General features: G+C 47.9%; 1 protein-coding gene across 2 annotated transcripts in view; it reads right to left on the bottom strand.

Moving 5' to 3' along the window:
• Positions 1–7,245: 7,245 nt before the first annotated feature.
• Positions 7,246–22,625, bottom strand: part of CACNG3 (calcium voltage-gated channel auxiliary subunit gamma 3) — a 57,546-nt gene continuing 42,166 nt past the window's right edge. For both annotated transcript variants that reach the window (XM_073559286.1, XM_073559287.1), the window contains 3 exons: positions 11,980–12,063; positions 9,694–9,834; positions 7,246–9,011 (listed from right to left, as the gene is read on the bottom strand). In XM_073559286.1, the coding sequence (XP_073415387.1) occupies positions 8,494–9,011; positions 9,694–9,834; positions 11,980–12,063 (743 nt within the window). In that variant the 3' untranslated portion in view covers positions 7,246–8,493. The remainder of the gene's footprint in view (positions 9,012–9,693; positions 9,835–11,979; positions 12,064–22,625) is intronic.

The raw sequence follows: 22,625 nt of genomic DNA, 5'->3' as shown, positions 1-22,625 counted from the left end.
GAAGCTGCGCCCCACTGAAAGGAACCCTGACAACTACAGTTCTTTTAAGCTGGAGTTCCTTGCCATAGTCTGGCCTGTCACCGAAAGGTTCAAACATTACCTAGCCTCCACCAAGTTCACTATTTTCACGGACAACAACCCGTTGACTCATTTGGACACTGCAAAACTAGGTGCACTATACAGCGATGGATGGCTCGGCTATCTAACTATGAGTTTGCCATCAAGTACCGGGCGGGGCACAAGAATGCCAATGCTGATGCGCTGTCCAGAATGCCTAACCTACCAGATGCAGGAGAAGACCCTGAGGCTCTTGAAGAAATAGAGTTACCTCCCTTCCACCGGCCACTTGCGGTCCAGCGTGCTCAAGGAGTGAGAAACAGACGGTCTGGCATGAAGGAAGTCACCCTGAATCCATTGCCCCATCATGACTGGGCAGAAACGCAAGATAGTGACCCTGCAGTCCGCCTGGTGAAGGAGCTACTGTCCCAAGCTGACTCACGCCCAGAGTCGGATGCTCCTGAAGAAACCCAGCAGTTGTGGAAGGAGAGAGGCCGGCTGTTCATCTATGAAGGAAAACTGTGTCGGAGGAGTATCAATGCCTGTACTCATGAGCTGGTCTGGCAGGTGATAGTCCCAAAGAGAGAGGCATCAATGGTCCTGGAAGCATACCACAATGGAGCTGGACACATCGGATGGAAGAAGTTGGAAGCATTGCTCCAGGAGAGGTTCTACTGGGCTGGTATGAGGAAAGTCATTGAGAGGTGGTGCCGGGAGTGTGGACAATGTAACCTGCGCAGAAAGGATCGAAACAGCCAGAGAGCTCCTCTACAGCCAATCATCACCAAACAGCCCCTTGAGTTGGTAGCCCTGGACCATGTGAAGCTGGTTCCAAGCCGGTCAGGCTACATCTATGCTCTTACCATTGTGGACCACTACTCAAGATTCCTGGTAGTTGTGCCTGTCAAAGATCAGACAGCCAGGACAGCAGCCAGAGCATTCCAACAGCACTTCTGTAGACCACATGGATATCCTGAAAGAGTGCTTACAGATCAAGGTCCAGCTTTCTAGGCAGAAGTGTTCCAAGAATTCTGTAACTTGTATGGTTGTAAGAAGATCCGGACAACACCGTATCACCCACAGACCAATGGCATGTGTGAGAAGATGAACCAGGTAGTGATTGACCTACTGAAGACTTTGCCCTTGGAGGAGAGGAATCTGTAGCCAGAGAAGTTGCCAGATCTGGTGGACCTCTACAACCATATTCCAGTAAATTCCACCAACTGTACCCCAGCCTACTTAATGAGAGCAAGACCTGGTAAACTGCCTATTGATTTGGACATGGGAGTCCTTACGCCCGAAGTAACGTCACCAGATGCTGACTGGGATACAGAAAGACAACAACAGTACAGAAGAGTTCAAAAATGCGTGGAGAAGAGTCTAGCCCAGGCAAGACAAAAGCAGGAAAAGCTTTACAATCAAAATGCGCCTGCCATTCCTTTGTCGCCGGGAGAACAAGTCTTAAAAAGGAAGAGAAGATTGCACAAATTGGATGATCAATGGGAAGCTGAACCTTATACCATTCTGTCCTCAAACTTTGATAATACCAAGGTATGCCTTATTAGCAAAGATGGAGGAGAAACCTCAGCAGAAATATCAAGAGATCACCTGAAACTATGTCCTGACCTGCTGAAGGAAAGAGTGGAAGAACTAGATAACATCCAATCTATAGAAGAAGAAGAGAAGGTCAACACAATACTTAGGGAATTCCCTGCGAATTGGACTAAAGTAAATGATGCTATAGTGGTGCCGGTGTTGATATTTCCCCAATTGGTAGCACAGGAAGACGTGACTCAAGGAAATCCTGAGGATCAGGAAAATCAGGCAGCAGATGCCACACCAGCAGTGGAGCCAGAGAACCCTCGCCCTGCCAGTGGTGAACCTGTTATGCCCCTGGTGAGTCTAAGAGTTCACAGACAATCTAGGATCCCTGTGCCATGAAGAACCCCCAGTAGTGTATCCAGTACATTACCCACTACACCAGTATTACGCAGGTCTACCCACATTACACAAGGGATACCACCCATTAGATATCGTATATAGATAAACGTAAATGTTGAAATTATACGTGTATATATGTAACTGTTTTCAAGTTTTGTGCCTACAGGTAACCTGTAAGAGTTTCCTTTGAATTGCCAGTTTTGTTTTATGGACATTGTACCACAGGACTTGTGTGGTCAAAGACTTTCCTGTATATAGCTCACAATTTGCCCAGGAATGGACCATGGACATTGATGCTTGGACTTATCATCATAGGACCATTTTTGAAGGTCTTGGTTTTTGTAACTTTTCAATTTTTAAATCTTGTACAATTATTATTATCTAACTGTATATATATTTAATGTTTTTCTTCAGCCCAGGAGTGCTGACTTGCACTTGGGGGGAATGTGGCGCCCCAGGAGTATGGTCACCACAGTGGCTTTGCCTTCCTCCAGGGGAGGGTAATGCCAGGCTTGGAGGCAATGATGGGTCTCTCTCGCAGTTAATCTATGCATGCAACACAGTTCCACTCCAGGCCAGCAGGGGGAACTCTGAACCGGGATTAAGGGGAGGAGTGCTCTCTGAGGGCCAAGAGGAAGGGGTGGTTAGTTGGTAGTCTGCGGAAGGTGAAGTGTGCAGACGTGTGGAAGGAGCGCTGAGATAGAGCTGAGAGGAAGAGCTCATCTCGAGTGAGAGCGCATGACCTGGAGCCTGGTGTCCACGGTTGTACGGGTACTAACGGTCCTGCAACAGACACCAGAGGAGTAGGAGGCTGTAGATGCCCTTCTCCCATCTAAGACTTGAGAGCACAACAGCAGCTTGGATAGTGAGCCAGGACTCAGCAGAGAGGAGTCCCAGAGAGAGGCTACAGCTGTCTGCCGTGCAAGTGAGGTTCTTGAGAACATCTGACAGGAGGAACTTCAGTGTAACTCAGTACTGGAGATCCTGCAAACAAGCGCTAGTAAGGAGACTGCACAACCCATCTGCTGAGAGAGAATCACTGAATTGCTTCCAGGCTAGCCTGCTCCAATACCATCTGTAATCAGGACCCTGGACTGCAATTATCAAGTAAAGGTACAGAAATTGCACCCCGCTGTGTCTTGTCTGCTTCCTTCCTTTCCGGCACCGCTACATCCTCGTGCCAACCACATCTACACTACCCTAGGACTATAGCTTCGCCTGTGGGGAGCTTTTACATCTTTGCTGCACCATACCATCAGTCCCAGCGGAACTGCAGGCAGCGTCGGCTTAACACCTCACTTGCTGAGCACCACAGGTGGCGTCACGAACTATTCATCTAACTATATTCCACCATTCACATCTTCCTATGACTTGGGTGCCAAGGGCCACGGTCCGGGTCACCGCTGCTGTGACACATCCCACTGATACCGGCCCGGTACCGAGTACCCCACAGCCCTGGGAGGGCGACCCATGGGGGTAATTTCTCAGATTCTACAATAGAAAAAACATCCTCATAGTCTCTGAAAGCAAACGGTATGAGGGGGTTTTTAACCTTAACTTGGTTTACTGGTAATGATATGCAGTTATCCTGACACTGCGAACTCCAGCGTACAACATCAGCCAGGTGCCAGTCAATTACAGGATTGTGCTGGCGTAACCACGGCATTCCCAAAATAACTGCAGAAGATAAATTATCTATCACAAAAAATGACATAAGCTCGGTATGTAATGCTCCCACAGACATAGCAATTTTGTCAGTAACAAATTTAACCCCCTCCTGAAAAATGGATGTGCCATTAATAGCCGTGGTTTTAATAGGGGCATTAAGTCTTAGTAGCGGTACACCCAGATTCCTAGCAGCCAAAGAATCCATAAAATTTCCTTCAGATCCACTATCCACATAAGCTGTTAAACACAGAGATTTCTGACCAAATGAAAGAGAGATAGGTAATAAAACTTTAGCCGCATCTGCGGGCAGTACCTGAGCCCCTGGGCAGCCATGGCCAGAGCTGCCCAGGGGCCGATGTCCCAGTAGTGTGGATCTCTGACGTTCACCTTTCTCCCTGAAGTCTCTAGACTGCAGCATGTTTATGCAGGAAGATGAGAGTGATCCTCCAGACTGTGCACTGAAGCAAGTAACAGGTGTTCAGGCCAAAAATCAGCTCAGGCAGGAGAAGGGAAAAAAAAGTTCAGGGAGACTGCTTTTGCATATGTTGGATATATACACAAGAAGCAGTTTTTTTTTTTATGGCCGGATATAATGTGACGTCTGTCCGCGGATCTGGACTGCAGTAGGGACAGGACCCCGAGAAACCCCGAGACCCTTAACCCCTATACAGGGATCTGGAATTGCAGCAAGGCCCGGGGGTAGCTGTCTGGTGGAGCAGTGCGCCAGAGCAGGATGGTCGCCAATAGGGAAGAAGGCGGGGAACCAAAAACGTAGTCAGAAACCGGGAGAGCAGCGGAGGTACAGAAACGGCAGGCAGTAGCAGAGTCGACAGTCCAGGCCAAGGTCACAAAACGGGAGAGTGGCAAGGTACAAAAACGGCAGGCAGTAGCAGAGTCGAATATCCAGGCCAAGGTCACAACCCGGGAGGGCGGCAAGGTACAAAAACGGCAGGCAGTAGTAGAGTCGAATATCCAGGCCAAGATCACAAACCGGGAGAATGGCAGAGGTACAAAATCGTCAGGCAGTAGAGGGGTCAGAAATCCAGGCTGAGGTCAGAGTCAAACAATAGCAAATCACACAGTAGCACATAGGGGAACCAAGAATATATCTGGCGGCTTGCAAGACCAGTCCCAAGGTATTTGAGGGATGAGGTCATCCCTCACAGGCTCCCGGACTGATGATGTCATCAGGACCGCCCCAGGACCAGGCCAGATGGTGATGCACCAACCCCTTCATGATTGACAGATGAGCGGAGCCTGCGTCCATCAGATGCCTGCACAGGAGCCCCTTCTCTGTCGCCGCCATCACTCGGGGGCGAACCACGGTGCCTCCCAGTGGCCGAGGCAGGCCCCGAGTCTGACGGCGACGTGACAGTCCGGCGCCTCCTAGTGGCCAAGGCCGGGACAGCAGGCCCCGAGTCTGATGGCGATGTGACAGTCCGGCGCCTCCTAGTGGCCGAGGCTGGGACAGCAGGCCCCAAGTCTGACGGCAACGTGACAGGTGTGTCTTTAGGCTGCTCTGGGATGTGTCTTTAGGCTGCTCTGGGGCGTGCATTTAGGCTTCTCTGAGGTGTGTCTTTAGGCTTCTCTGGGGCATGTCTTTAGACTTCTCTGAAGCGTGTCTTTATGCTGCTCTGGGGCTTGTATTTAGGCTTCTCGGGCGTGTCTTTAGGCTTTTCTGGGGCATGTCTTTAGGCTTCTCTGGGGTGTGTCTTTAAGCTTCTCTGGGGCATGTCTTTAGGTTTCTCTGGGGGATGTCTTTAGGCTGCTCTGGGGGATGTCTTTAGGCTGCTCTGGGTCATGTCTTTAGGCTGCTCTGGGGCATGTCTTTAGGCTTCTCTGGGGGATGTCTTTAGGCTGCTCTGGGATGTGTCTTTAGGCTGCTCTGGGGCGTGCATTTAGGCTTCTCTGGGTTGTGTCTTTAGGCTTCTCTGGGGCATGTCTTTAGGCTTCTCTGGGGTGTGTCTTTAGGCTGCTCTGGGGCTTGTATTTAGGCTTCTCTGGGGTGTGTCTTTAGGCTTCTCTGGGGCATGTCTTTAGGTTTCTCTGGGGGATGTCTTTAGGCTGCTCTGGGGGATGTCTTTAGGCTTCTCTGGGTCATGTCTTTAGGCTGCTCTGGGGCATGTTTTTAGGCTTCTCTGGGGGATGTCTTTAGGCTACTCTGGGTTGTGTCTCCAGGATGCTCTGGGGCATGTCTTTAGGCTGCTACGGGGCTTGTCTTTAGTCTGCTCTGGGGGGGTGTATTTAGGCTGCTCTGGAGCATGTCTTTAGTCTGCTCTGGGGCGTTTATAAGGCTGCTCTGGGGGTGTCTTTAGGCTGCTCTGGGGCGTGTCTTTAGGCTTCTCTGGGGCGTGTCTTTAGGCTTCTCTAGGGGATGTCTTTAGGCTGCTCTGTGGAATGTCTTTAGGCTGGTCTGGGTCATGTCTTTAGGCTGCTCTGGGGCATGTCTTTATGCTTCTCTGGGGGATGTCTTTAGGCTGCTCTGGGATGTGTCTTTAGGCTGCTCTGGGGCATGTCTTTAGGCTTCTCTGGGGTGTGTCTTTAGGCTGCTCTGGGGCTTGTATTTAGGCTTCTCTGGGGTGTGTCTTTTGGCTTCTCTGGGGCGTGTCTTTAGGTTTCTCTGGGGGATGTCTTTAGGCTGCTCTGGGGGATGTCTTTAGGCTGCTCTGGGTCATGTCTTTAGGCTGCTCTGGGGCATGTCTTTAGGCTTCTCTGGGGGATTTCCTTAGGCTGCTCTGGGTTGTGTCTTTAGGCTGCTATGGGGCTTGTCATTAGGCTACTGTGGGGCGTGTCTTTAGGCTTCTCTGGGGCGTGTCTTTAGTCTGCTCTGGGAGTTGTCTTTAGGCTGCTCTGGGTTGTACCTTTAGTCTGCTCTGGGGGGTTCTATAAGGCTGCCCGGGGGGTGTCTTTAGGCTGCTCTGGGGCATGTCTTTAGTCTGCTCTGGGGGGGTTATAAGGCTGTTCTGGGGGGAGTCTTTAGGCTGCTCTGGGGTGTGTCTTTAGTCTGCTCTGGGGCGTGTCTTTAGGCAGCAGAAGAAATAAAATACAAGTAAAAACTGACAACTTTTTACCTGGTGGCAAGTTCTCTTTAAAGGGGTTCTCCAGCAAATAAAATTAATAAATGTAAAAATACAGTCATACAAATAAATTGATATGTTTAATTATCTATTAACGCTCATCTCGTCTGTGGGGTGGGGGTGATTGTTTTAGAATTGGCGCTGTCACATTACTGAGCACAAAACCCATCCTAAACAATCAGCAGGACAGGATGTGTGGGTAGAGAAAGCTCTCCTTTCATCTCTGGAGGGAAAGTGTGTCTGCCAAAGCTGGGATAATGTCTCAGCTGAAGCACAGGCAGCTATGTCAGAAGTTGCGAGGAGAGAGGAGGAAGGACGAGAAGAAACGCAGGCTGTGGGAGATGTTGTTTTCTAACGGAGCTTTCATCTCATCTTATTCAAGTTTAAGGGTGGTATCCTAAATGTTCCTGAAATACCCTATGATTAGTGTTGATTAAGCCCACAATATGGCACACACAGTCTACGTCTCCTGTGCACATAAAATCAAATTATCAGACCAGAATGTTTGCTATTATTTATTATAATTAGTTATATAACCCCCCAAAAAATATTGGAATGTTGACTTAGAGCCCAATCAGGAATTTCGCACAACTCAGTGTTTATCATAGCTCAACTTCACAATTTCCATAGACGTTTCAAGTCTATCTGACACTCCCTAGAGACGATCCTAAGAAGACATCGCTCGCACCTTGAAGTCCTTCATCGTCTGTAATGCATACCATGTATCAGGACTAACTCTATCAGAGGAAGATGCGCGATCCCTGAAAGAGTCTCCGTTTCATCTAGTCGTATGTTCCACTTAAAAACTTCTTCACAAAAACTGTTGATGCACAAGTCTACATTCTCCGATTGGCCCATCATGTCTTCATCAACGGCACACCCGTCAGCGCCTCCCCCACACTTGTCAAAACAGCACTTTAAAACCCTCTCGAATGCTGCGTGGGGAAGATCAACCGGCATCACATTTTTCAACGTACAGTTTTTATTTCTTTTTTTTTTGGTTTAAGAAAACATATTGAAGATCGAAAGCACCGGCGTGCTCAACGTAGGGTAAGATTCTTGACTCCGGCGTCGTTGTGTATATTTTGTACCTCTAAGATACATAATAGTATATTCTTGACAGGCACTACACACTCCCTCATGCAGCGTGGTTCACCATCAATCGTCTATAACTCAAAAGTTTGGCTATACAATCATTTGGAGGATATATATTGTCCCGGTTTCGCCTCTCGAAAAGTAAGCTGGTCAAAAAAAAAAATTAAAAAAATCTGGTGACATGTCCTTATCTCCTCTTCTGTAGAACCCCCGATAAACAGCATCAATTATGCACAATATCGGTTACATCGAACATTCTCATTCTCAGCTCTGTAAAACCTTGATTTTTCCCCTCTGAAAAACCAAAATTTACCTTCGAAACATAATATTCCTATATCATCCTAAAACACAAACACTTATACAACTTAGACAGTCTTTCCAAGTCATTAATTACAACATATGGGTCCTCATATAAGCTCCATGCTTAAACTCTGGCCAGCGCTGTTGTAACATCCGAACAGGAAGTGACATTCCAAACAGGAAGTGACATTCCGAACAGGAAGTGACATGATTGTTGAATTTTTTTTTAATCCTGTCGCCATGTGGCTTTTAGTTTTATTGAAATAACACATAAAGAGTAAACAGCTCTGTGACCGTCTCCGGTTACCACCGTATTTCTTTGTTTAGGTCACGTTATCGCTCTTTATTGCAAATCTCAGACCGGTGTGGTGCGCCTGTTGGAAGGATTGTTGTGTAACGACTCCTTGTAGTCTTTGGGGATGGAGTTGTGAACTTGAAGAAAGTTATGCTCCCTTTCGGAATTTAGTAAAGAGCCAACAGTCATCTTGGTAGGGTCTCGGGCAGTTAAGGTGTAAAGGGAAATATCGCTAGTGGGAATAGGGTTGAAACTTTTGCCTACAGGGGAAGGGTCTCTAGAGCGAGGCTCTGTAGAACGGGAGCTGGAACGCCTCCGGAAACGATACCGGTAGCTTGGTATCCGGGTAAAGGCAGATTTCTTGAAGAGGTCGGAATGGGATTTAGCTCTTATTTGCCGGTGTTTTTCTATAAACATGTGTACAGCTAAAACTCCAACCATTTCGGCAATAATGAATGATAGGGCCCCGAAATAAAAGGACCAACCATAAGAATAGTTGCTCTTCTTGGAATCACTCTGGCCAGGGTCTCCGGCATTGGCAGAAATGTAGACAATTATTCCAATAATGTTGCTCAGGCCTGAAAGAGAAATGAGTCGTTAGCCAAAAACAATCAGAGGGTAGTCCAGAGCCAAAACATCATGTGTATAGCAAAGCGTGAGGTTTTTCTACCAACTATGGTGGTCTTTACCATACACATCGATGCCGATTTTGGCACCATCTAGTGTGTATGGAGGCCTCCCGATCATGGATGTTGGATGGAGATAAGGATTGGGCACTTGGGTCCTTATGGTCTTCGGGAAGATAAGCTGAGACCAAGGATGGTTGGCATCAACTTATTCCTCTCTTTTGACTGAGGATACATGAGAATGTGCTTGTCTACGGGAAGAGGCATTTTTGCACTAACCACATAGTAGCAATATCTAGGACCACTAGTGCCAGATCCAGGTAAAAAAAGGGGGAAAGTGATGTCCTTAGCAATCAGCCAAATAAAAGTAATGAGTTGAATATCTTGCTACGGAGACATGTAGCTTTGCTTCACACGGTCATTGAGTCGTATGATGAATGCAGGTGGCGGAGCTTAGTGAAATAACATTATTATTTGGTACAATGGGAGCTGTATACAGCAGGGGACGTCCGTAGCTCGGCCGCAGAATAACAAAGCTGCGACTGATACAAAGAAATAGTAAGAAACCGGCGCGGAATGTTAGAACTAAGTGAAAAAATATAGAACTACTACTGCGTATTGAGCGAATACTCACCCGCCGAGACGAAGAAGATTCCCGCGCTGAGAATGACATTGTGCTTATTTTTGTAAAACTCGCTGGCCGCGACACAGAGACCCCCAAAGAACAGAAGGCCGACGCTAAGGATGGGAAAGATACTGGAAGCTCGAACCGCACCTGAAGAGACAGAGGAAAAAATTAGTACACAGCAGAGACCAGAAACCGTAAGATAAGAAAGTATGGCAGAATCCGGAGTGGTGACCATGTACCAATGCTGATATCATCGAAAGGGGCCGAGGGTCAATCACCAAGGCAGTGATGTGACTTCTACCGCTGCACTCTCTGTTGCTGCTGATTACACTGTTAGAAATATATATCATTATATCTCTACTATCTATCATCTATTTATCACCTATCTATTATCTATCTATTATCTATCTAGTATCTATCTGCCGTCTCCCTTGTATTTCTCAGTCTATTGCTTCGATTCTCGCGACCCCGTGGCGTCTTCTCCTGGAGATTTCATCCTTCACCTGGTGACTCGGATACGAGCCCCGACCCTTTGATTAGCGTTTTCCAGCTACCTGCCGGCGTCTGTTCTTGCAGCTTTTTCTTTTTTTTTCCCCCGCTGTAACAATTGTTTATCTACTTCTGTGCTTTCTCTAATGCGAGAGAACAGGTTCAAAGTGCCCAGGGTATAAAAAGACACAAAGAAAAATAGATGTCTGTCTCTCAATAAATATAAAGCTATCTAGCCAGGCCGAGAAGAGCTGGGGGCATCCAGATTGCAAGGAACTTGTTACAGAGAATCTTTATTTATCCAGAATCCCAGCGAGCATCTTGTTCCTATCAGCCGATTGCTTGGGGCTCATGGAGCCGCGCACAGGATTGGCTCGGGACCGGCATGCTACATTGACATGGATATCACTGATTATTGACCGCACCGCGGCCGAGCTCTGCAGCGACCGCTCGGTCTTGCTCGGTTTTCTGTAAATGTAGACAATGGTGGGAGGATTGAGCTGATGCTCAGTGCCCGGTATCCTCATGGCTATATTAATCCCTGGTGCAGTGGCTACATCGGTAGTTCGTGGGACCAACCTTCTCCTACATGCCAGCGCCTCTTTTGATTAATCGGTCGAGCGCGATCTCAAGACAGTTTGTGGCCACCAGACCAAGGCCCTCCGAACTGCTATTCTAGGTGACTCAATCCTGTTGGTGAATTAGGAACCCCATGGGCTCCTGCTTACCAATCTCCACTAACCGATCAGCTCCTGCGCCATTGGATATGCCTTTATGACTTCCTCACCTCCCTGACATCTGTCGTTCCACTTTTCGTACCTGTAGACCCTCTGTACTTGTTTAGAAACCTCCTCAGTGTCTATGTACTAAAGTGAATATCAGGTGGGGAGTGGGGGGGATGCAGCTGCAGTTTGTCCCTTAGTGAAGGAGAAAGCATCACATTGACTCTGAGCACACAGCACAGCTCTGACATCACACCAGAGGGATGACAAGTGATGATCACCCAACCCTCATAGCCATAATTACAGTATTAGACTGGCAAAGGCCCACCGGTAACATTGACTCTTGGGGCCTACTGTTCAGCTGCATGCAAAAATAACCCAAATACATAAATTTACTTTGGCTTCTATGTAATAATGATTTGTCTATATTGTTTACTGAATGATTAGATTATACATTTTTCTGCAAATTGTGAATCAAGTGCACTACTCATTAAAACTCCAACATAGGGGCCTACTGGAGGATTCCCCTGTTCCCCCGTGAGCCAGTCCGAGTATGTCACCCAAGCTGGGTCAATGCCAGGCACAAGATGCGATTGTTGTCACCTGACTACACAAAATCTTTGCATTTGCTTTTGCCTGGGAATCAATTATCCCTTCACAGGAGACTGCAAAATGGCATGGGCCTTCTTCTTTGCTACCACTTTGCCTTATCCTGTGCCTCCAAACTGAAGATTTGGCTGTGCACCAGAGGGGAACACAAGTTACCTATCGGCTTAATTTGGATCTGTAGTTTATTGTCCTCCAGCCTTGTCGGTGGGGCTTAGATCTAAGCGGAGGATCTCCTTCGTCCCCCCACCTGCATACAAACTGATTTTTCCAGTGCTTTCCAAAGACCCTTTCTCCTTGTAATTACATCCACACTTTGGGACTGGCTTGTGCCCACTCTCTCGCCCCCTTTTGTCCCCTATTCTGCCATGAAGGGAAGTTGCTGAGGATGTATTAGTTGACTGTGAATAGCCCAGACCGCCTGTTATTGGGGATGAAGAGCAGACGGGGAGATCATTAGAGGTAAAATCCTTACGTAGTAAATACTCTGCCGTGTCCTGCTCGTAATCTGCGTCCTCCGGAAAATGATCAATTTTCTTGCACATTCCTCTGAAGGCTCCTGCGGGAGAGAGATAACTAGTTACACAAAAGCGGTGGCTGTGCCAAAAAAATACTGGAACTTAAAAACTCCGTCTTCAGAGATGAAGGGTCCTGCAAGTCATTAACATGGAAAAAAAACCCCACAAAACAGACATCATTTATTTTTTTTACTTAACTCTTTACACTCACAAATTTATGTCCTACCATAGCATAGAAGTCATGTACTCTCAGCAGCCCGGGTTAGGAGCATTTAAAGCCTTGAAAAGCCGGGATTATTTTACATTACTTATTTCTAGTGTGTTTTGTATATAGGACGACTAGAGCTTTCTTGTATCCAATATAGAAGCAAAGAAATCAAATTTCCTCAAATAGTATTGACCTAATATACAGTAGGGAAAAAAAGTATTTAGTCAGCCACCAATTGTGCAAGTTCTCCCACTTAAAAAGATGAGAGAGGCCTGTAATTGACATCATAGGTAGACCACAACTATGAGAGTCAAAATGAGAAAACAAATCCAGAAAATCACTTTGTCTGATTTGGCAATATTTATTTTGCAAATTATGGTGGAAAATAAGTATTTGGTCACCTAAAAACATGCAAGATTTCTGGCTCTCACAGACCTGTAACTTCTTTTTTAAGAGGCTCCTCTGTCCTCCGCTCATTACCTGTAGTAATGGCGCCTGTTTGACCTTGTTATCAGGATAAAAGACATCTGTCCACAACCTCAAACAGTCACACTCCAAACTCCACTATGGTGAAGACCAAAGAGCTGTCCAAGGACACCAGAAACAAAATTGTAGCCCTGCACCAGGCTGGGAAGACTGAATCTGCAATAGGCAAGCAGCTTGGTGTGTTGAAATCAACTATGGGAGCAACAGTAAGAAAATTGAAGACATACAAGACCACTGATAATCTCCTTCGATCTGGGGATCCACGCAAGATCTCACCCCGTGGGGTCAAAATGATCACAAGAACGGTGAGCAAAAATCCCAGAACCACACGGGGGGACCTAGTGAATGACATGAATAGAGCTGGGAGCACCGTAACAAAGGCTACCATCAGTAACACACTACGCCCCCAGGGACTCAGACCCTGCAGTGCCAAACGTGTCCCCCTGCTTAAGTCAGTACATGTCCAGGCCAGTCTGAAGTTTGTAAGAGAGCATTTGGATTATCCAGAAGAGTATTGGGAGAATGTCATATGGTCTGATGAAACTAAAGTAGAACTGTTTGGTAGAAACAAAACTCGTCGTGTTTTTGGAGGAGACAGAATGCTGAGTTGCATCCAAAGAACACCATACCTACTGTGAAGCATGGGGGTGGCAACATCATGCTTTTTTGCTGTTTCTCTACAAAGGGACCAGGGTGACTGATCCGTGTACATGAAAGAATGAATGGGGCCATATATCGTGAGATTTTGAGTGCAAACCTTCCATCAGCAAGATGAAACATGGATGGGTCTTTCAGCATGATGATGATCCCAAGCGCACTGCCAGGGCAACGAAGGAGTGGCTTTGTAAGAAGCATATGAAGGTCCAGGAGTGGCCTAGCCAGTCTCCAGATCTCAACCAAATAGAAAACCTTTGGAGGGATTTGAAAGTCCGTGTTGCCCAGTGACAGGCCCAAAACATCACTGCTCTAGAGGAGATCTGCATGTAGGAATGCATAACACCAACAGTGTGTGCCAACCTTGTGAAGACTTACAGAAAATGTTTGACATCTCTCACTGCCAACAAAGGATATATAACAAAGTATTGAGATGAACTTTTGTTAATGACCAAATACTTATTTTCCACCATAATTTGCAAAATAAATCTTACCAAATCAGACAAGGGGATTTTCTGGATTTGTTATTTCATTTTGACTCTCATAGTTGTGGTCTACCTGTGATGTCAATTACAGGCCTCTCTCATCATCTTCTTAAGTGGGAGATCTTGCACTATTGGTGGCTGACTAAATATTTTTTCCCCACTGTATGTGTTTAAGAGTTTACAAAATCTCGGGGTCTAGCGATGCAGTGATGTCAGGGACTCTCCTTGTCCTACCACGTCCAGACTATGACAGATTATGGTCCACCTGGCCATTGTATAAAGAAACTATCATGGTAGTAGAGTAGAAGAACATCTAAGATCTTGGCACATCTCAGACTTGGTGCCTTTTATACTGTATGTGTGTCTATGAACATTGAATGGATTCAGTGAATTTTCAACAAATTCTTGATGCAAACATAAAATATCTGTAAAAAAGCTGAAGGTGAAAAGAGGATGGCTTCTACAAATGGATAATGGTCCTAAACACACAAAATCCACAATAGACGACCTCAAAAGACGCAAGGACGAAGGTTTTGCAATGGCCCTCACAGTCCCCTGATCTGAACATCATTGAAAATCTGGGTAGCAGAAAAAGTAATACGCCCCAGGAATCATGCTGCATTTTGGCGCGCACGGCGCACCGTCAAAAGTGCGCAGCACGCTACTTTCACACTGGCAGCGCATGATCTGCGCACCCTATGGTAAAGATAGGGTGCGCCGATCGCATGCGTGCAAAAGCGAAAGTAGGCGGTGATCCCGGATGGGGCGGGCAGGGAGCCGGCTCAGGGCGGGGCTTAACGACGAGGGCGCAGCGTTGTTTTAACGCAAATGTGAAACCAGCCTTAGCGCTGATATTGACGCTGTATGGATATTTTTCCTGTCCCCATTAATGTTTATGGGGTAACTTGGCTTGCATATGGTACACATCTTATTGCCGTACAAAGTCTTTTTTCCACCTGGGGTACAAGTTTAATTTGTTGTCCTAGTCATTTAAATACGCTGGTGAAGGAAAATGGCTTGCTTGCTCCTTGGCACATGGGACACAGTCTCGAGTTGCTCCTCCCCAGCCACGCCCATGCAGATCCTCAACCAGGCCCCTGCGGATCCTCAACCAGGCCCCTGCAGATCCAATCATATTTCTCTTGTCTATTAGCTATCAAACTGCATCACCATACCCTGCGGACTGGCAGCAAACTGATTAGTAGCTTGACAAACTGTTCCCAACTTCTCTGCTCAACTGGTTGACCTTCTCTTCACTTTTAATGCCACTTCCTCCTACCAGTTTCTCTATGGGCTACTAAATACCAGCCTGGTTTCTCCCTGGCTCTCCTCTAATTGCTGTGTACCTGCCCAAATTCATCTTCTCTCTTTTCATCTCCAATACTTCAATCTGCATTCCCTTGTAAAAGGCTTCTGCATGGCGTTGCTCACGTGGAACCCAAACCAATTTCCAGCTGTCATCGCGTCCAAGACAAAAGCGGGACTCATCGCCGAAGATGACAAACCTCCATGCCAGCCTCCATTGTTGTCTCGCTCTGAACTATGGTAACGTTTAAGAGCGATGGCGAGAGGTCAATGGAGGACCTGTAGCCAGATGTCACCTCGTAGCCCAGTTCGCGCAAACATCTTCTGATGGTGTGTAGACCCTACATGACGCATTAGGCTCGGTATATGACTTCTAACTTCACTTGTAGTACAGAACTGATGACATTCTTAGAATCTAACGAGGCCATAAAAAGGCCTTCACGAGGGAACATCATACCGGCTCTCCTCCCAGGATTAGGGTGTGGCATGATGTACGACTGTGGGACACCTTTAGTCTTCGTTCCAGGTACACTATCAGCTCGGAGTTACATTGATTTCTTGGTGGAACCAGTGGTGCGGACGTTTCTTCAAAGTGTCCCAGGAGCCATTTTTTAACACGTGAATGCCAGGCCCCATGTTGCTTGTGTTAGATTTCCATTGTTTTATCATTTGCATATCATTAACATGTCTATTGATCCTGTGATGTGCTGAATGTCAATGGCTGCTCGCTTTCCCCAGTCCCGCACACTCGGTGCCTTGGGGTGATCCTCGACTCTGCGCTCTCTTTCAAACCACATTTCCAAGCCCTCGCCTCCTCCTGCCGCCTCAAACTCAAAAATATTTCCCGGATCCACTCATTCCTCAACCACGAAACCACAAAAACACTAGTGCACACCCTTATCATCTCCCGCCTTGACTACTGCAACCTATTACTCTCTGGCCTCCCCTCTAGCACTCTGGCTCCGCTCCAGTAAATCCTACACTCTGCTGCCCGACTAATCCACCTGTCTCCCCGCTATTCCCCACCCTCCCCCCTATGCCAGACCCTTCCCTGGCTTCCTATTGCCCAGAGGCTCCAATTCAAAACCCTCACCATGACATACAAAGCCATCCACAACCTGTCTCCTTCATACATCTGTGACATGGTCTCTAGGTACCTACCCGCACGCAACCTTCGATCATCTCAAGATCTCCTTCTCTACTCCCCCTTATCTCTTCTTCCCACAACCGCATACAAGACTTCTCCCGTGCTTCCCCCATACTCTGGAACTCTCTGCCGCAATACATCAGACTCTCACCATCAACGGAAACCTTCTGTAACGTCCGTCTGCGGTTCTGGGCTGCAGCCAGGCAACACCCCGAGAAACACTGATACCCTTTACCCCTATACAGGGATCTGGATTTACAACAGAGCCCAGGAGGTACTGTCTGAATAGGAGCAGCGGCCAGAGCAGGACGGTCGTCAGAGTGAAGTACAAAAACGGCAAGCAATAGCAGAGTCAATTTCAGGCCAAGGTCAGAGTCAAAAACCAGGAGGGCAGCAGAGGTACAGAATCGTTAGGAAGTGGCAGAGTCAGAATATCCAGGCCAAGGTCACAAACCAGGAGAGTAGCAGAAGTACAGAATCGTCAGGCAAAAGAGGGGTCAGAAATCCAGGCTGAGGTCAGAGTCAAACAGAAATCAATCACTAAGTAACACACAGGGGAACCAAGAATATATCCGGCGGCTTGCAAGACCAGTCCCAAGGTATTTGAGGGATCAGGTCATCCCTCACAGGTTCCTGGACTGGTGATGTCATTAGGGCCGCCCCCAGGACCAGGCCAGATGGAGTTGCAGTAACCCCCTGAAGACTGACAGAGGGGCGGAGCCTGCGCCCACCAGATGCCTGCGCAGGAGCCACTTCTCTGTCACCACCATAACTCACGGACGGACCATGGCGCCTCCCAGTGGCCGAGGCAGGAACAGCCGTCCCTGAGTCTGACAGTGAAGTGGCGGTCTGGCGCCTCCTAGTGGCCGTGACCGGAACAGCAGGCCTCGAATCCAACGGTGACGTGACAGACCGGCGCCTCCTAGTGGCTAAAGCTGGGACCATAGGCCCTGAGTCTGACGGCGACGTAATAGAACCACGGCGCCTCCTAGTGGCCGAGGCAGGAACAGCCGTCCCCGAGTCTGACGGCGAAGTGGCGGCCCGGCGCCTCATAGTGGCTGCAACCGGAACAGCAGGCCCCAAATCTGACGGAGACGTGACAGTACCCCCCCTTCCAAGAGGTGCATCCGGACCCTCAAAACCTGGTTTGTCAGGGTGAAGGAGGTGAAACCTTCTAATTAGTGCTTTTGCATGGATGTCCCGCGCAGGGACCCAGGACCTCTCCTCCGGGCCGTAGCCCCTCCAGTGTACTAGATACTGTACGGACCCTCTTACAAGGCGGGAGTCAAGGACACCCTGGACTTCATACTCCAAGGACCCTCCGACCGAAACGGGAGGAGGAGGGGACGGGACAGGGTGAATTGGGGAGCGATACAACTTGAGGAGAGACTTGTGGAAGACATTGGGTAATTTGAAAGACTGAGGGAGTTTTAAACGGAAGGCCACCGGGTTAATCACCTCTATAATCTCGTATGGACCAATAAATCTGGGACCCAGTTTGGCAGACGGTACTTTAAGCTTGATGTTTTTGGTGGAGAGCCAAACCTTGTCTCCAACTCCCAGGTGCGGTCCTTTGGATCGCCGTTTGTTCGCTGCCGAGGTCTGTCTAACCCGGGCCCCTTTCAAGTTAGAGTTTACCTCAGACCAAATGGTTTTTAAACGATGTATATTTTTCTCTACCCCAGGAAGCTCCGACATTCTGGCCGAGAATGAGCCAAAGCGCGGATGCAGCCCGTGGTTGCAGAAAAAGGGGGTAGACTTAATGGAGTCCTGATACTGATTGTTTAGGGAAAACTCGGCTAGTGGCAGATGTTCTGCCCAATCGGACTGGTGTTCTGAGATGTAGCAACGAAGGTATTGCTCCAGAGCCTGGTTGACACGTTCGGTTTGCCCATTGGTTTCAGGGTGGTAAGCCGAGGAAAAAGATAGCTCAATACCAATGCGTTTACAGAACGCCCTCCAGAACTTTGACACGAATTGGGTACCCCTGTCAGACACAATATTGACCGGGGCACCGTGTAAACGTACCACATGTACAATAAACAGTTTACTCAACGTTTCCGAGTTAGGTAACCCCGACAGGGGGACAAAATGACATTGTTTACTGAACCTGTCCACCACCACCCAGATACACGTCTTTCCATCTGAGGACGGTAGGTCCGTAATGAAGTCCATGGAGATGTGGGTCCATGGACTCTCGGGGGTGGGCAAGGACTGGAGCCAGCCGGCAGGGCGAGTATGGGAGGACTTGGCGCGGGCACAGACCTCACATGCTAAGACATATTCTTTGCAGTCCTTAACCACCGTCGGCCACCAAAAATTCCTAGTTATCAATCTGGCGGTATTATTGAGACCAGGATGGCCTTCCAAGACAGAGTCATGTGATTCTCTAAGCACTTGTAGGCGAAATGCAGGCGGAACGAACAATTTGTTGGGTGGCGTAGTGTCAGGGGCTTGTTCTGGGGATTTACGGATCTCCTCCAGAAGGTCCAATGACACTGCGGACACAATGATCCCAGTGGCCAATATCGGAACTGGTTCACAGTCCTCGGCTTGTGAGGGGCAGAAACTGCGAGAGAGGGCATCGGCCCTCACATTTTTTGTACCAGGGCGGAAGGTGATTATAAAATTAAACCTAGAGAAAAACAATGCCCACCTTGCTTGTCTAGGATTTAACCTTTTTGCTGATTCTAGGTATGTCAGGTTCTTATGATCGGTAATTACCGTGATCTTGTGTTTGGCGCCCTCGAGGAAGTGACGCCATTCCTCGAAGGCCCATTTAATTGCCAATAGTTCCCGATTCCCAATATCATAGTTTTTCTCCGTGGGAGAGAATTTGCGGGAAAAAAACGCACATGGACGAAGCTGAGTGAGGGATGTAGTGCCTTGTGATAGCACTGCTCCCACTCCGACTTCAGAGGCATCCACCTCCACAATAAATGGATGGTCCAGATCCGGCTGAACCAAAACTGGGTTGGCCACAAAACTCTCTTTTAACGTAGAAAACGCCTGAATTGCCTCAGGATTCCAGTTGGCCACGTCCGCCCCTTTCCGGGTCAGAGCCGTGAGTGGCTTGGCAATCTCTGAGAAACCTCTAATAAACTTGCGGTAATAATTAGCGAACCCCAAAAATCGCTGCAGCGCTTTCAGCGATTTTGGTTGCACCCAAGCCTTAATAGGCTGGACCTTGGCAGGATCCATGCGGAAGCCTTTACCTGAAACCATGTATCCTAAAAACTGTACCTCCTCAGCAAAAAAGACACATTTCTCCAGTTTAGCAAACAAGGAGTGTTCACGTAGTCTTTGTAGCACAGAACAGACGTGTTGAGAGTGTGTCACAGGGTCAGCAGAGTAAATCAGAATGTCATCTAAATACACCACGACATACACCCCACAAATGTCTCTAAAAATATCATTAACAAAGTGCTGGAATACGGCAGGTGCGTTGCTGAGTCCGAACGGCATAACCAGGTACTCAAAATGGCCAAGGGGTGTATTGAAGGCCGTTTTCCACTCATCTCCCTTTCTTATGCGGACCAGATTATATGCCCCCCGGAGGTCAAGTTTAATAAACCAACGGGCTCCTGTTAGCTGATTAAAAAGATCAGGGATGAGTGGAAGCGGATACTGGTTCTTTATAGTGATTGCATTCAACTGCCGATAATCAATGCAGGGTCTGAGACCACCATCTTTCTTCTCCACAAAGAAGAACCCGGCCCCAACTGGAGAAATGGCCGGATATAATGTAACGTCCGTCTGCGGTTCTGGGCTGCAGCCAGGCAACACCCCGAGAAACACTGATACCCTTTACCCCTATACAGGGATCTGGATTTACAACAGAGCCCAGGAGGTACTGTCTGAATAGGAGCAGCGGCCAGAGCAGGACGGTCGTCAGAGTGAAGTACAAAAAACGGCAAGCAATAGCAGAGTCAATTTCAGGCCAAGGTCAGAGTCAAAAACCAGAAGGGCAGCAGAGGTACAGAATCGTTAGGAAGTGGCAGAGTCAGAATATCCAGGCCAAGGTCACAAACCAGGAGAGTAGCAGAAGTACAGAATCGTCAGGCAAAAGAGGGGTCAGAAATCCAGGCTGAGGTCAGAGTCAAACAGAAACCAATCACTAAGTAACACACAGGGGAACCAAGAATATATCCGGCGGCTTGCAAGACCAGTCCCAAGGTATTTGAGGGATCAGGTCATCCCTCACAGGTTCCTGGACTGGTGATGTCATTAGGGCCGCCCCCAGGACCAGGCCAGATGGAGTTGCAGTAACCCCCTGATGACTGACAGAGGGGCGGAGCCTGCGCCCACCAGATGCCTGCGCAGGAGCCACTTCTCTGTCACCACCATAACTCACGGGCGGACCACGGCGCCTCCCAGTGGCCGAGGCAGGAACAGCCGTCCCTGAGACTGACAGTGAAGTGGCGGTCTGGCGCCTCCTAGTGGCCGTGACCGGAACAGCAGGCCTCGAATCCAACGGTGACGTGACAGACCGGCGCCTCCTAGTGGCTAAAGCTGGGACCATAGGCCCTGAGTCTGACGGTGACGTAATAGAACCAGCCTCCCAGTGGCCGAGGCAGGAACAGCCGTCCCCGAGTCTGACGGCGAAGTGGCGGCCCGGCGCCTCCTAGTGGCTGCGACCGGAACAGCAGGCCCCAAATCTGACGGAGACATGACACCTTCAAGAAGAACCTGTAGACCCACCTGTTCCAACAAGCCTACAGCCTGCAATGATCCTCGGTCTACTGAACCACCGCCCGACCTGCTCTACCCTCTCCTACTGTACCCTCACCCATCCCTGTAGACTGTGAGCTCTCGCGGGCAGGGTCCCCTCTCCTTATGTACTTGTGTGTCTCTTGTCTTACACATGTTTATTGTACCTGTCTATAATTCCCCTTTTCACATGTAAAGCGCCATGGAATAAATGGCACTGTATAAATGCATAATAATAATAATAATAATAATTTCAAAGTTGAGTGTATATATACAGTTTTGGCCAAAAGTATTGACACCCCTGCAATTCTGTCAGATAATACTCAGTTTCTTCCTGAAAATGATTGCAAACACAAATTCTTTGGTATTATTATCTTCATTTAATTTGTCTTAAATGAAAAAACACAAAAAGAATTGTCCTAAAGCCAAATTGGATATAATTCCATACCAAACATAAAAAAGAGGGTGGACAAAAGTATTGGCACTGTTCGAAAAATCATGTGATGCTTCTCTAATTTGTGTAATTAACAGCACCTGTAACTTACCTGTGGCACCTAACAGGTGTTGGCAATAACTAAATCACACTTGCAGCCAGTTGACATGGATTAAAGTTGACTCAACCTCTGTCCTGTGTCCTTGTGTGTACCACATTGAACATGGAGAAAAGAAAGAAGACCAAAGAACTGTCTGAGGACTTGAGAAACCAAATTGTGAGGAAGCATGAGCAATCTCAAGGCTACAAGTCCATCTCCAAAGACCTGAATGTTCCTGTGTCTACCGTGCGCAGTGTCATCAAGAAGTTTAAAGCCCATGGCACTGTGGCTAACCTCCCTAGATGTGGCCGGAAAAGAAAAATTGACAAGAGATTTCAACGCAAGATTGTGCGGATGTTGGATAAAGAACCTCCACTAACATCCAAACAAGTTCAAGCTGCCCTGCAGTCCGAGGGTACAACAGTGTCAACCCGTACTATCCGTTGGCGTCTGAATGAAAAGGGACTGTATGGTAGGAGACCCAGGAAGACCCCACTTCTTACCCCGAGACATAAAAAAGCCAGGCTGGAGTTTGCCAAAACTTACCTGAAAAAGCCTAAAACGTTTTGGAAGTATATTCTCTGGTCAGATGAGACAAAAGTAGAGCTTTTTGGGCAAAGGCATCAACATAGAGTTTACAGGAGAAAAAGAGGCATTCAAAGAAAAGAACACGGTCCCTACAGTCAAACATGGCGGAGGTTCCCTGATGTTTTGGGGTTGCTTTGCTGCCTCTGGCACTGGACTGCTTGACCGTGTGCATGGCATTATGAAGTCAGAAGACTACCAACAAATTTTGCAGCATAATGTAGGGCCCAGTGTGAGAAAGCTGGGTCTCCCTCAGAGGTCATAGGTCTTCCAGCAGGACAATGACCCAAAACACACTTCAAAAAGCACTAGAAAATGGTTTGAGAGAAAGCACTGGAGACTTCTAAGGTGGCCAGCAATGAGTCCAGACCTGAATCCCATAGAACACCTGTGGAGAGATCTAAAAATGGCAGTTTGGAGAAGACACCCTTCTAATATCAGGGACCTGGAGCAGTTTGCCAAAGAAGAATGGTCTAAAATTCCAGCAGAG

This window comes from Dendrobates tinctorius, unplaced genomic scaffold, assembly GCF_039654945.1.
Source record: "Dendrobates tinctorius isolate UK_male_01 unplaced genomic scaffold, ASM3965494v1 ptg000267l, whole genome shotgun sequence".
Lineage (NCBI taxonomy): Eukaryota > Metazoa > Chordata > Amphibia > Anura > Dendrobatidae > Dendrobates > Dendrobates tinctorius.
This window is presented reverse-complemented; position numbering and strand designations above follow the sequence as displayed.